Raw genomic sequence first — 14,184 nt, 5'->3', positions numbered from 1 at the left:
ACGTTGTTTCTAGTTTTAGCATTTCAAGTTACCAATAATTCCACATGATTCTACTTTGATTTCAAGATTCCTCTATTTTAATTTAAACCCACCCCCATAGAAGTGAAACAAGCTCTTGATGGAACAAGAGGGTCCTTATCAGCTCAAATAATATAGCTGCATGCAGAAAAGTGGGGGTTCAAACGTGTCTGCAATCTACAAAAGGAAGCAGCTCAATCGGCCAAAATTAAAGCCTCTAACAGAGGTGAGCTAACAGAGACATAAAAAAGGCCAGTGTCAGCACAAGTGTATTTTTAGCCACAGCTTTCATAACATATCGATCAAACGTTTTTGATGCTGTTAAAACATGATATACATATTTGATGAATACAATAATACACTGCAGGTTGGAGCCTGAGCCGCACTATGCCATCGTGCTCAGCTGACCCATTATATTTACTACTACTCAGTTAAGAAAGGAGCAAAGACTACCTTTTGTCCTAGATTTTACCTCATGGATGTTTGTTATAAATGGCATAGGACACGAGGGAGCCAAAAAACACCTCAAGACCAGTACTAAACACCACTGAGCCCCACACTGAGCCGGTCTAGTCTCTCTTCAGTATAAGTCAGAGCTTACTGCTATTCTCTTGGCACCAGAACTCTTTTCACACTGAAAGAAAAACCTTTTTAAACCAATACACGTGATAGCAAGTGGAATCAGATGATAGCTCATGTTCCCCATGAGCAAGCCAGAAAAAAACAAGCTCAATGGTTTTTAGTTGTACCCTTCAATCACATTAGTCAATCAGTGATTCACCACCAGGGGTATTGCTGCACCAGGGGGTACTTTTGAAGATGCCAGGGGGTTCTGTATGTGGACAGCTGTATCATTAACTCAAATATATTCAACTAACAAACAGAAAAGGTCATTTGTGTTAAGGAGACAAATAAGGAGCCAGATACTATCATAGTATTAAAATCATGTTATCTTAGGCAGATTTAAAATATATATGTTCGCCACATGTTGCGGTTATCGACTGCAATATCTGCAGTTCATGGAATCCGTCTCTCTGAGAAACCCTACCAGTCAAATTCGCACAGCCATTCTTCACGAAAATGGTATTTTCTGCCCTTTTTCTCCACATTTGTGTCTTCAGACTCAGACTCATACTCTGCGTTAGGATTTCACTCTGGTATGCTACCAGGCTTATGGCGTTTTTGTAGAAGCTTCTAAGGTGTCCTGTGGGACCCCATTCTAGTTTACCACCAGGGGTACTGCTGCACCAGGGGCACCTTTTGAAGATGCTAGGGGGCTCTGTATGTGGACAGCTGTATCATAAAATCGAATCATTAACTCTGTTTCACATATCTATATTTCTGTAAATCTTGTTGCCTCTTAACTCTGATTTCTCTGTCTATTACTAATTATCGTGTGTGGCCTGCCCTCTTCCAGGTCACCAGGGTGGACAGGACGTCGTGTGGCTCGGGCACCACATGCCTCGTCCTGCTCAGTCGTCTCATTGTCTTGTCGCTTATCCCTTTCCATGGGGCCACGGGTTGTTGCTGCTGGAGCCAATCCCAGCGTTGTCTCAGGGCGAGGGCAAGGTACTCCCTGGACAAGTCGCCAGCTCATCACAGGGCCCTCACTGCCCCCACTGATGAGCAATGTGGGGTTGCCCGGAGCTGGGATTTGAACCAGTGACCTTGTCAACCTGCTCTACCCGCTGAGCTACAGCTGCCACCATCTGGACCCACACACTTTATATATAATTTGTATCAGGTATTCTGTCAATACGACTGTGATTTGTTGCTCTTTTTCTTTACACTCAACATCTATTGCATGTCTGTCTGTCCTGGAAGAGGGATCCCTCCTCTGTGGCTCTTCCTGAGGTTTCTTCCATCGTTTTTTTTTTTTTTTTACCCTGTTTAAAGGGTCTTTCTTTCCATCAACATGGCAACTTTTTTCTCACTCGAATCGAGGGTCTAAGGACAGAGGATGTCGTTCACTGTACATTGTAAGGCCCATTAAGGCAATGTGATTGCGATTTTGGGCTATATAAATAAAACTGATCTGATTATACACTGCACTGCCGGTCAGGTTTAAGCACTTCCAACAGCAGAGGCAGCAGCCCAACCTTCTGAAATCTGAAACATCCAGGAGAGAAGATTGAGGCCATGTGATCTCCATTAACACAAAGGTCTGATAGAGGTCTGTATGACTAGAAGGTCCTGCTTTCCAATCATGTTTTAATGGAGAGTGTTGTGAGCATGTCTCTGCCTTAATAGGAACTTGATGAAATAGGCTCCAGACTAACTTTTTTTTTTTACTAGCACAGTGGGCCTTAACTGAAAATTTTAGCCCAATCACAAGGGGCACACACCGTCAATCAATTATACTGACTAAACTATATTTAGTATTTATGTTATTTATTATTATGTGTGTATGTGTATATATATATATATATATATATATATATATATATATATATATATATATATATATATATATATATATATATATATATATATATATATATACACACACACTCACACACACACACACACACACACGATAATAAATAACATATGTTGAGTTCAGCCGTTCTTTCTTTGCAGGTTGAGTTGGTCTTTATATTTGGAAAAGGGTAGTTCTTCCTTTGCAACGATGAAGGCCGTGTTAAACTTAAATATTAAATTGGCCTCCTCAGCACATTGCCTTGCCTTCAGCCAGCCTCTTGCCTTCTAAATGCAACTGACAGTGGAGTTGCATTTTCATTGAGGAACAGGTCATGGCATATTTTATGCCTTAGACTAGCGCTGTGTTTGACCAGTGTGTTATGTTTTAACTGTGTAGTGCCAGCATTACCTGCAAATTTCGTGTTTGCCACATGTTGCGGGTAACCACTGCAAAATCTGTAGTTCATGAACTTTGTCTCTCTGAGATACCTTAACCAGTCAAATTCGCACAGCCATTATTCACAAAAATGTAAGTGAATTAATTGAGAGCCATCATCTGGATGACACCCTGGTCTTCTTATTCAGTGTGCAGCAGCAAGAAGCATAACAGTCATCATCAGTCAAAACACCATAAAATGTTGAGAGCGCACCCCCTGACATGTTAAAAGCATATGCTGATCAGAGAAAACATTGTTGTTTTTGTAGAAGCTTCTAAGGTATTCTGTGGGACCCCACTGGGCTGTCTATTTTTAGGTCACGCTGCTGCTGGGGAAAAGAACAGCCACAGCTTTCACTAATGTGACTGAAGCGAGACTTTCAAACACATTTCATTCAAAAAGCTCACTGGGAGCACGCACGAGGATGCCATTGCCCAAAACACACAGATGTCACCATGTGCCTGGAGAAACAGGATTTAACAAGACAGAAGTAACAACTTTGGGGATATGGTGAAATGTTGTTGCCTCAATATTTCCAGAAAAGTTTACAAGCATATCTGCATGTGGCTTCTGTTCTCTCTCTGCCATTTCACAGACGTAAGAGGACAAGAATAAAGAAGATTGCAGGCTCGTGCTGACATGACTAGACAAACTAAATACGAGCTACACAGATGAATGACAGTGAGACAATGCCCATTAGCAACACACACACGGCGTGGAGACAATATGCATGCACAGCTGTCAGACCGCACTGAGAAAACAAGGCCACAAGACCTGCACGCTGATCAAAGACAAAATTAAAGATAACACAAAGGCTTAACAGTTTATTAAATCTCTGGGGTTGCTACAATAGATAACATAATAACTACTGGGAAACACTACAAATGATCTGTGTAATTAAATGACCATCCAAAGACTGATTAGACTGAACAATCCCTGATAGCATCACATTAATATATAAACTATTGATCATTAGTTCAAATTAGCATATTTCATTTATTTACTATACAATGGCATCAACTATTGTTATGAGAACCCTAAAAACCCTCAAGAAATGATGAAATTACTATTTGCAGTTTTAAGTATATTGAGTTTAATGAATCTTAATAGAGAGAAACAGGTGTTGACAAGCAACAATTAAATTAAGCAGCAGCACAGCCACACAGAGCAAATCAGTCTAATTAACTTGTTTGGAAAATTAGAAACCAAACCAGTATCCACAAATACGCTATGCTCCCCCGCCTGCATTCCCTACTGTGTCCCCCCACCACTGGGCCTAAAAACCTCTTCCTCCTGGTTGTCCAGAGTTCCCGTCCTGGTGGTGTAACCACCAACGCTCACTGGTACTCTGAATCTCAGTTCGGAGAGAGACAGCTGTTAAGACCACTAGCTGCACAGCCAACTGAGCTAAGCCAGCTAACCAGCCAATGGCGTATGCAGTTACAAGGAATTACTCCAGCAACAAGTTAAAATACTTGCCTGTCAGGAAAGACCATAAAGATCAGTCTGGGACTATTTCTGTAGTCTCATTTAGCCTCTTGTTAGCAACTGCATCTTGCTAACAAGAGGCTATATTTGTATAATTCAAACAAGCGTTATTTGCTTAAGTATTCTATGTTGCTGAACAAAATCCCTTAAGCCTGTGGTAACCATGGACCTTATTTAAGACATTCAACAAAAAACATGCTCAGAAAACCCGCTGACTATTCTAGTTTCACCTGCAGAAACATTCCACTCTGCTGTTTATGGTTAACTTGATTCTTGTCTCATTTGTCACATCATATACTGAAGAAAATGCTATTTCCAAGTTACTGTAGCATTCATATTTTGCAGGACCAGCATGTGCACGGGGTTATTTGGAAAAACAATATAAGCAGTCTGAGAATACCAAGTCAGCTTCTTCTTAGCTGAACATCCACTGCTTGTAGAGTATCATGTGAAAGTTACCATAAGTCCTGTCCATCGCCTGGATGGTCGGAACAAGCAACATTATGTAGAAATTGACATTTTGGGCGATTTGGCGCCCCCAGAGTTGCTGAGTGCAACACCACTGTGGAAAATACAAATCCCAGGTCGTTAACTATTTGTCAGACATAATATAGGTGCTCATTACATCATAACAATCTTATACGTTGAAAACCTGTATGTTGAAGTAAACATGTGTGTAACGATTTGATGCTACCCTCTCCTATCACCCAGTGATAAGAAGGGCGATGTGGCTGAGACAGACGCCATTCAGCCTATTACAACACATTGAACCATCAAAATGATTGTGAAGCTGTTATTTGAAGTTTAAAAGTTACATAATGCTGCTTTAAATTATAAGAGAAACAAGCTGGGCTAACATTAGCACCAGCTTGGCTCACAGTCCCTCCATCTGACATGCCGTGTTTCCTGAAGAGTGCTGGGGAGACACTGATATCTAATGTAAAACTGCCTATTCAGAGTTATTACTGGCTTTTATGATCATATCTGTTTTTAGGAGAGACCTGTAGATGTAGATAAATTAACTGCAAAAAAGTCTTGCACAATGAACAATGAAGTAAATCCTAACTTTAAATAAAACGGCAATGATCTGTGTTTAATGAGGAACACAACAACTCCCATGATCCCATACTTCTGATCGAGTGACCCCTAGCGCCCTAACATTAGTTGTGATAGACCCCAGCAGGCTACTATTTTCATCAAAGCATCCCGCAGGAGATCATACTCAACTCAACCCTCTGGAGCGAGAACAGGCACAGAGGCACCATTCTCCCTATTAGTCAGTGTAACATCAAAAAGGTTAAAATAGTAGCATAATGTTACTTTTAAATCTTCACATACCTTCCTTGACACTCCTACAAAACCGATACAAAACAACATACAGATGTAACATGCAATTTAGAGGGATTTGGATGGGAAATCACCTTTGAAATGAGGGCGCTGTGAATCTTCTTAAGGATGTCATCCATCTCCAGGAGTTTGGGCTGGATGAGGGAACTGTGGGGTCCACTGATGTGACCAATGTGGTCGAGGCCAAGGTAGTGAAGGATCAAAATGTCCCAGTCATCTCTCTTCAGGGTGCTATCCAAGTGGCGGGTCACATTGTTATCAACCTGTGTAGAGACATAACGCATAAACAATACAAAATTACCGATCTACAGGAGTTCAACTGTTAACCAATTTCAGCTGATATTATTCAAAATCGCACCCCAGAGCAAACACAAACGGAGCTAGGAGGAGATTTACCCAAAGCTGCGACAAAGTCTGATGGTCTGATTATAATCACACAAAGATTTTCCAGCAGATATTTACCATCATCCCACATTGCAGGTAAAGGCTCAGAAATCAGCACCACCAATATTCTAGTATAAACAAGAACAGATTGCATACAGTCCCACAGTAGATTTGTAGCTGCGGCATATGGAGCTGAACTGATGAGCCTTTTTCTGTGTCATCTCATCTCCGCGCTTCCCCGGTGGATCAGCCGCCTTCATCTCTTTAATGCAGATCACTCGTAGATAATGCAGTGAGTCATTCCCACACATACATGTACGGCATATTGCTCAGAAAAGATACAAAACCCACTGCGAGACTAATCATTATTGCATTATCTATAGCCTGTACTGTGTGTCTTGGGTATTGGGATGGTTTTTAAATGTTTGAATGTACAGCAGCAGCCGTCAGGAGGAACCTGAGTGTAAATCATATGACACAGGTGAAATGTTCTGCATGCAAAAACAATTGAAGGTGTTTCATGAATAATCAAAGTAAGGATGAGCGGTTTCGTAATACAGGTCGTCCTTCTCTTCCTTTTTTTGGTTCTTAAAGGTCCAGTATGAAGGATTTAATGGCATCTAGCAATGAGGTTGCAGACTGAATCCAGTGCCCTTGAGTGGAGAGAGCTGCATCATCTCCATTTACTCCAATGGATGGTGGATCGTGGAGCCTTATCCGTAAGGGTTAGGGGTTATCAATCAATAAATCATGTATTAACTAAGACCCGTCGAACACTGTACTTCTGGGTCTTTGTAATTATGCGTTTGAAATTGCCTGTATAGAACTTTCTGAAGTTGCTCTAAAAATCATGTGATCCTCTGTAAAACATTTCTTTCGAGCATCAAAACTCGATGCAAATTACTTATTTCACTGTAAGAATTTGAGCCATTCAGTCCAGTAAAATTGTTAGCTGGGCACTAAACCAGAAGTTAGCTGGCTCGGTCACTGGAAAATCCTATGGGCCCCATAATGCAGAAGCTATGCGGAAGAAGAAGACAGTCAAGACATTTCGTTTGCGCTACTGAGCAGCTTTCATAGAAATGAATGGGACTCCACCTCCATGGCTGTGTCCAGATATAATAATAGGTCCATTGTGGAAGCATCTAAAGGTCTTGAAATTTTAAAAGCACAAAATCCGCCCCAACAGAAGCTCCTCTTTTCCAGAAAACAGTGCTTCTGAAATTCATCGTCATTAGCCCCACCTTCAGTTCCACGACTTCTTGACTTCTCACATTACATCACCATATCACACATTTGCATAATTTATGCTTAACGGCTAGTTTGGAGCTTAGGAACTCATTTTGCACAGCTACACAGTTGTTGTTAGCAGCGCTGGCTCTTCTATGTGTGGGCTAACCAATGAGAGATGTCTGGGTATTTGAGAGAGACAGAAGCTAAAGTGCACAGTGTTGCTACGCCAGAAAATTGACGTGTTATATGAGCATCAAAGAATGTAAACCTGTTCTAGCAATAACCAAAAATAAAACTGTGACCTGAAAATGAACATAATGTCTCCTTTAACTTTAACCTTAGGCTACCGTAGAAAATAAGGTTTCATAATTTCTTTACCGCTTAGCTTTAAAATCCCTGTATCACATCAACCACAAGAGCAGATAAATACATTACAACATACAGTAGGTTCTAAACAGTCAGTCCCCGTGTCTTTGACTCAGACATACCTCTGTGTAGTCGGATACAAAGAAGGAGGTTGTGCCATCGTACTCCATGAAGTGTTTGGGGAAGAGACGCACCCAGGTGTCATCTCCGTAGAAGATGATCCTCTTCCCTGCTGTTTTGGCCTGCCAAATGAGGTTGTCTTCCAGCAGTGCAGGAGAATTCAGGTTCATTACCACATCAATGAAGCCTGGGATGCTGCCAGTGGTAAGAGCCTGTGGAGGGATATATGTTTTCGCCATTGTCCTTTGAACAATAATTGTCTTTTAATGGTGTTACACAACCTCACGGTTACATCATATTAATCCAGCTAATTAAAATGTGTGCCGCAGCGTTGCATGGTGTTTGGCAAAATCTGTTGTTTTTTTAATATCAATTATAGAAAAGAAATAGATCAAATCTGTTTCCATTTATCTAATTGATTATTGTTAGCCAAACTAATCCCCACACCCCCAAAACAATTTCACTGCCACAAATGGAAAGTGAAAGCTGAATCAGGTAGACTGATGATATTTATGAAGTTCAGTTTCTACTGATTTCATCATGGAATCTGAAATAATACAACACTGGCCTCCATTTGACTGACAAGGGAAACACAGGCTGTTTTGGAAGTCAGGAGAGAGGCTGATGTATCGTCGCGGGGGAAGCACAAAGGCCTTGTCTTGATGCACTGAAGGAGACATGAGATTGCAGATGCTGGCAGGAAACAGTGTTATTTAAGCCCTCTATGAGCTGCCTGGAGCACAGCCTGAGATCCTGTGGGACGCTCAAAGATCCAGGCAAAAATCAGAGGTGACCGGCCTTTTATTGTGTGAGGGCTGCAGTGTTAGAGGAGGCTGTCGAGGGAGCTTGGCCGGCATATTCAAAGTCATCTTTGAAATTACTTCCTTTAACACTATTTTATCTGTTTTATTGTTGATGCATTTGTCCTCATATTACCCCGTTTTCAGTTCACATGCTGTTTGTTCATCTTATCAGTTTTTGTTTGCTTCCTAAACACTTTGTTGCAGTTTGTGTGTAGTCACTGAGTGAGTGGCTGACCTATAGCAACTCTGTTGCTGTTGTCAAACTTCACAGACACAGGAGACAAATGGCAATAAACTGAAGACATCACAGCCCCTGAAATAATCTCAGGAAGTGTCATGAGCTTCAAACCTTTTTATTTGGCATCTCATTTTCAGCGCACCAAGGACAATCGTGTTTTATCAATTTGTTGGAGCAAAGTTCTCCTCAGTCACTCTAAAAGCTTTGTGTCTCCCACTCCTGCAATGGCAAACTAATAAACACACTTTATCTCAGAATAACGTTAGAAGCCTTTCAGTTTTGTCAGTTTATTCACAGGTATTACTCCGCTTCTGGAAACTGGAGCTGGAATTTTGAGCATCGTCGTATGAGCTTTTGTTCCTGAGCTCAATTATTTACCACTTCCTCCCTTCCTAGCGATTGTTTTGCTCCTGCCGGTGCAGATGCTCGTTTCAGGATGCGATGGATGGTTCCGCTTCAAAAGCAGTCCTCTCTTTCTGCCTATACAGTCTATTAATAGAGGTGGTCTGGCCAATGAAACCAGTGGTTTGGGTGAAAACAGGCCTAAATGACACAGAGGTACATGGTGGTAATTCTACTGTAAAGACAAACATCAGCTGGAGACGTACGAGAGCTTTGTGAAAAAACTTTAAAAAGACTAAATCTAGAAATCTCTCCAAACACTGAAAAACATTGAGAAGCTGCCCAAATGAATCAGTGACTCATCAACATACTAATTACTGGGCCACAGTATGTGTCCAGGCTTACGATGTGCCACTGCTTAAATGTCAAATACACTGTCAGTGGGGTATACAGACACTCTCTGGTACAGCGATGAGAACTTGTAAAGGTGCCAAAAAACAGATGGAAGGGGCTGTGACATCGAGTTTTCGAGCCTGGAAAAACAAAAGTTCAGTTTCCTTTTCGTTTACTTTTTGAAAAGGAAAGACTTTGTACCATTAACTCAAAACTATCCTCTAAATAACCTCTCAGGCCTTATTATCAGATAATATCTAACATCTAACAACAGTATGTGTGTGTATACTACCAAACCAGCCTTTCAGACTCCCTCAGTGTACTGCTGCTGCTGTTCTGATTTACTGAATTCATTGTCCAAATCCACTGGCTCCGTACTGTCCACTGACCGCTGTGCCAGTCTGAGAGTGAGGCTCAACCGGCCACATGTGAATACAGGACTGGGGAGGATAACCAACTGTTTTTCTCTCCCTGTCATGGTTAGAGAGAGCAAGAAAATTGGAACCATTAAATTTAGTGGCACGACTCCGGGTAGAGCTTCCCATTTGATGCCTGGAAGTTTAATAAAAAAAAAAAGATCCATAGACAAAAAAGAAAATAGATACTAAAACCCAACTATGTATCTGAAGAAGACTTCAAACTGAGCGGTGTTGTATATAGGCAGGGGGCTTGTGACTTTATAGTATACAGTGGAGGCAGTTTTAGCTCTAATGTGTGTGTGAATTAATGGCCGTGCCACTGAGAGATTATGATTTAGGTTAGTTGGCTGTGTCATAGCAGTTAACTGGGTGCAATGCAGTGATAGCGGGTGGTAAATGGCAGCTGGTTTGTCCTGCCACCTACTGGTGTATCACAAGATCTCAGTGCTGGGTTGGAGCAATTTAACCCTCTTTTGATGGTTCTAGTTTCTTAAATGTATGTATTTACTATACTTTACTTTGTCATTTATATTATATAAATAATATCTATTCTTTATTTCTTTGCGCTACCTCTATTGTTTCTTGGCATTACTTACAATTATTATTTACAACAAGTAGAAATGATGACTTGTACACAAATTCTTTGGTGTGTACTTCGAACATGCTACTGTACAGTTATGTCTGTGCTAATCAACACCCTCTATTCTTTGACTTTAATTCATTTGTCAAGTTCTCGTCACTAACTGTATATGTGATTTTTTGTTGTACACTAAGAGCAGGAGTCACTGCCCTTGTGTGTATACGCATAATTGGCTGAGTAAGACAATCTGCTTCTGATTCAGATTATAATAATTTCAAAATGCTTTGGTTTTGGACAGTTATTTGGACAAAACAAGCTTTTTGAAGATATAATCACTTTTGTGTATTTTTTTGTGAACTGTAACCAGCATTTGCTACATTTTTACATTTTTTTATAGACTTAACATTAATAATGTAAATAATCAGCAGATTAATCACTGATAATTGCAGCCCAAGTACAGTCACTATATTAGGCTGAAAAGATTGCAAGTGCTGTGCCTCAAGTCTACTGTAACTGTTCAGCCTCCTAAAATGTGATGAAGTTTCCCTTCTGCAGGGCTTATAGATGTGTATCTGTATGGTCTCACCAAGCCTGCAAATCAAACTTACACATTCCTGGACAGTTTAGGAGCTGGTATCTTCAATCCTCCTCTCTTCCATATGCTGTACTGTACTGCACACCTCCGCTGCAATATAAACCCTTCATGCCTGTGCTTCTAAATCAGAAAGATTTTATTTTGAATTTCCTCTCTTATTGATCTTCCCCCTACATTCTCTTCTACTATCACAAATCTTTTGAGGAGGCTCAGGTCTGCAGTTGTTTTTCTAAAATGGCTTAAGGCCCTCTCCCTCCGTCATCGCTGCTTCCTTCTCTAAACCCTTGGATTACAGCTGAACATCTGTCTCCCTGCACCTCAATCACGCTCAGCTTTATCCCACCGTCATCCCTCATCCACATCACCACTGACCCGCTCTGTCTCACAGCAAACAACTTTAACTCATCCTTGAAACAGGAGTCTAAGAAAGCGTTCCTCCATTCAGTTACCGACAGCTAGTTTCTTTGACACACACTTAAACACATAGCGCAATAAAACTCCACAGCCACAAGAACTGTGGCTGTACACTGTACACATCATCAAAAACAGGAAGGGCACCACTCTCCCCAAACAAAAACGACTTAACGCTTGTTCTGTTCTTGTAAAAACTCAAAGACATTAGCTCACAGAAAATCAATCATATTATACATTTGTAGGATTAAATGATCAAGTTGATAGAGATTTAATAATAACTAAAATGGATTTGTAGTTTTGTAGTATTTATCCTTTTTTAATCAACATTTTACTCTTTTACTGTGCATTATTTATTGCATGTGCTATTTGATATATATCTTTATTTGCATCATTCTTTTACTTGCTTGTTTTATCATTTATATTTTAAACTCACTTTTTTAATTGCTGTCTTACTCATTTTATATTATGAAAGTAGTCATATAAAGTGTGACTGATTGACTCATTGATTTAAATATATCACTTCTGACTTCTGATGGGGGCTGAAGGTGTAAACTGGCTTCAAGTTAACTCTGTGCAATACATCAAATGAAATTTATGTTTAATACTGTACATGGTCCCTCTACAAATGAAATTAATTTAATCTCTTAGATAACCTTGAATAGGCATTTCTCGTTAAATGTATTTTTATAAGTAATTTATTAATGAAAAAAAAAATCAGTATCAGGGGTTCTTCTCCTCTTCTTCACTGCTCATTCTGCCCACTGTCTTCGACACGGTCAACTTATGCTCTTTCCTGCCCTCGCTGACCTGAAGATCACTGAGTCTGCACCGGCTGTCCTACTACCTGCCTGAGCACATTTATCAGCCATCAATGAGGAGGGTTCTGTCCACACTGTGGATCTTTAAGCAGCAGGATACTCCACCACTGAGTTGTGTCTCCAGTCTGTCAGCACATCCCTGTTCCTCCTACCACTGCTTAAACATGGATGCTGCCTTTTACTCTGCCCTCTGACACCCAGCCTGAATATTCTGCTTCACCTAGCAACTTCAGTTGGATGCCTTTCCACCACCTCAGCATTGCCCGGCACCAAGACTGAGCTGCTCTCTTTACTATTAAAACCATTCCCTTTGCAAAATCTCTCCAGCACCACTGCTGACAAAAACACAGACTCTTTCTGCTCACAATCTTACTTTGTTTCAGCACAACCAGCTGTCATGCCAGGCACATATGACATGACTGTGATTCCCTTCTGGCTCTGTTCCCAAAATACTCTCATCAGTGTGACTCATCACCCAAGTGTGACAACACACCACGTTTTCACCCTTTCCAAATTCTGCCATCCAACCCATTTTCAGTTGTAGGCTGAAAACTTAACGCCTATTCCAAGTCACACTTTCCTTTTCGGTGAGTATTCTGGGCTCACAGGAGGAATACTGTTGAGGCATTTTTGGCTCCAACATTTGCACCTCTTTTGATGGGCTGGATGAAGTAATGGTGGAAAAGTAACTGATTTAGTTTTTTCCTTTTGCTGTTTCATTCATTATAACTTATGCCTGAGAAGACAGGAGCAGTATTTGCACATCAAACTACTTTAACTATTAATCATACAAAATGTTTTGTCATGTGATTAATGGTTACAGTCCCGCTGTAACATGCAAACAACTGATAAAAAGGCATTTAATGAATATTTTCAAATATTGCAGTCGATCTGATATTACTGCCATTTAGTGATTAAAAAACGTTTAACTCACACGTGTGAACTTATTCCAGATAACTTTTTAACTTTTAAATCTGTATCAGTCAATTTGCACCATTTGTGAATAGCGATTTCTTACAAAAAATTCTAACAAACAAACAAATAAATAAATAAATAAATAAATAAATAAATAGATGTGTGTTCCATGGCAGCAGAGGGTTTAATGTGGCAACAATGAACTGCAGCATCCTCTTTTCACTTCTAGCTGGGGACGTTTGTCATTATACACCTGTCGTGTGTCTGTCAAGACCTCATAACAGCACAAACTTCACATTAACTTCAACTTTTATTTAGGGTTGTACTGATACAACATTATTAATTTATTAGGACTGCAGACATATTGGCAACTGTTTACATTTTGCTATTACATGACTAACTTCACACACTGTCATAGTATCAGTACTCTGTATTGGCTGATGCACAAAGAGCATATTTAAGAATCTATATCAGGAAGGCAAAAAATGGTATCAGTTTAACCTATATCCCTGGTGAGAAATTAGTCTTACAGCTAGTACGATCGTGTATTGTTTTAAAATTGGTAAAGGTTTGACACCTCTAGGGGCTGGCTAGAAGGTTCCTCTTGACTACAGAGACATTTTCCAGTTTTGTAAACTGTGGTGTAATACATACCCTCACTGGTATACATATGACAAAATGTCATGCAGGTCACATTATTCAATTGAACAGCATCACAACCTGTAGCCTCTGAAATGATCATCCAATCGAATCCACACCTCTGTAAATAAAAAATAAAGTTCCACCAACACCTGAATATTCGGACATTAGACTCCATCAGCTTTGGTTAGCTGGTCTAACATACTGTAAACAG

At 40.3% G+C, this 14,184-nt stretch overlaps 1 protein-coding gene across 1 annotated transcript in view; it reads right to left on the bottom strand.

Moving 5' to 3' along the window:
* The window catches only part of pigg (phosphatidylinositol glycan anchor biosynthesis class G), a 74,908-nt gene that overhangs the window by 59,964 nt on the left and 760 nt on the right, over nucleotides 1–14,184 (bottom strand). The window contains exons 3-4 of the mRNA XM_037077262.1: nucleotides 7,817–8,026; nucleotides 5,786–5,974 (exon numbers count right to left, since the gene is read on the bottom strand). Of these exons, the coding sequence (XP_036933157.1) occupies nucleotides 5,786–5,974; nucleotides 7,817–8,026 (399 nt within the window). The remainder of the gene's footprint in view (nucleotides 1–5,785; nucleotides 5,975–7,816; nucleotides 8,027–14,184) is intronic.

This window comes from Acanthopagrus latus, chromosome 18 (assembly GCF_904848185.1).
Source record: "Acanthopagrus latus isolate v.2019 chromosome 18, fAcaLat1.1, whole genome shotgun sequence".
In the NCBI taxonomy this organism is placed as follows: domain Eukaryota; kingdom Metazoa; phylum Chordata; class Actinopteri; order Spariformes; family Sparidae; genus Acanthopagrus; species Acanthopagrus latus.
The sequence above is the reverse complement of the archived record's forward strand: the minus strand, read 5'-3'. Positions and strand labels throughout refer to the sequence as shown.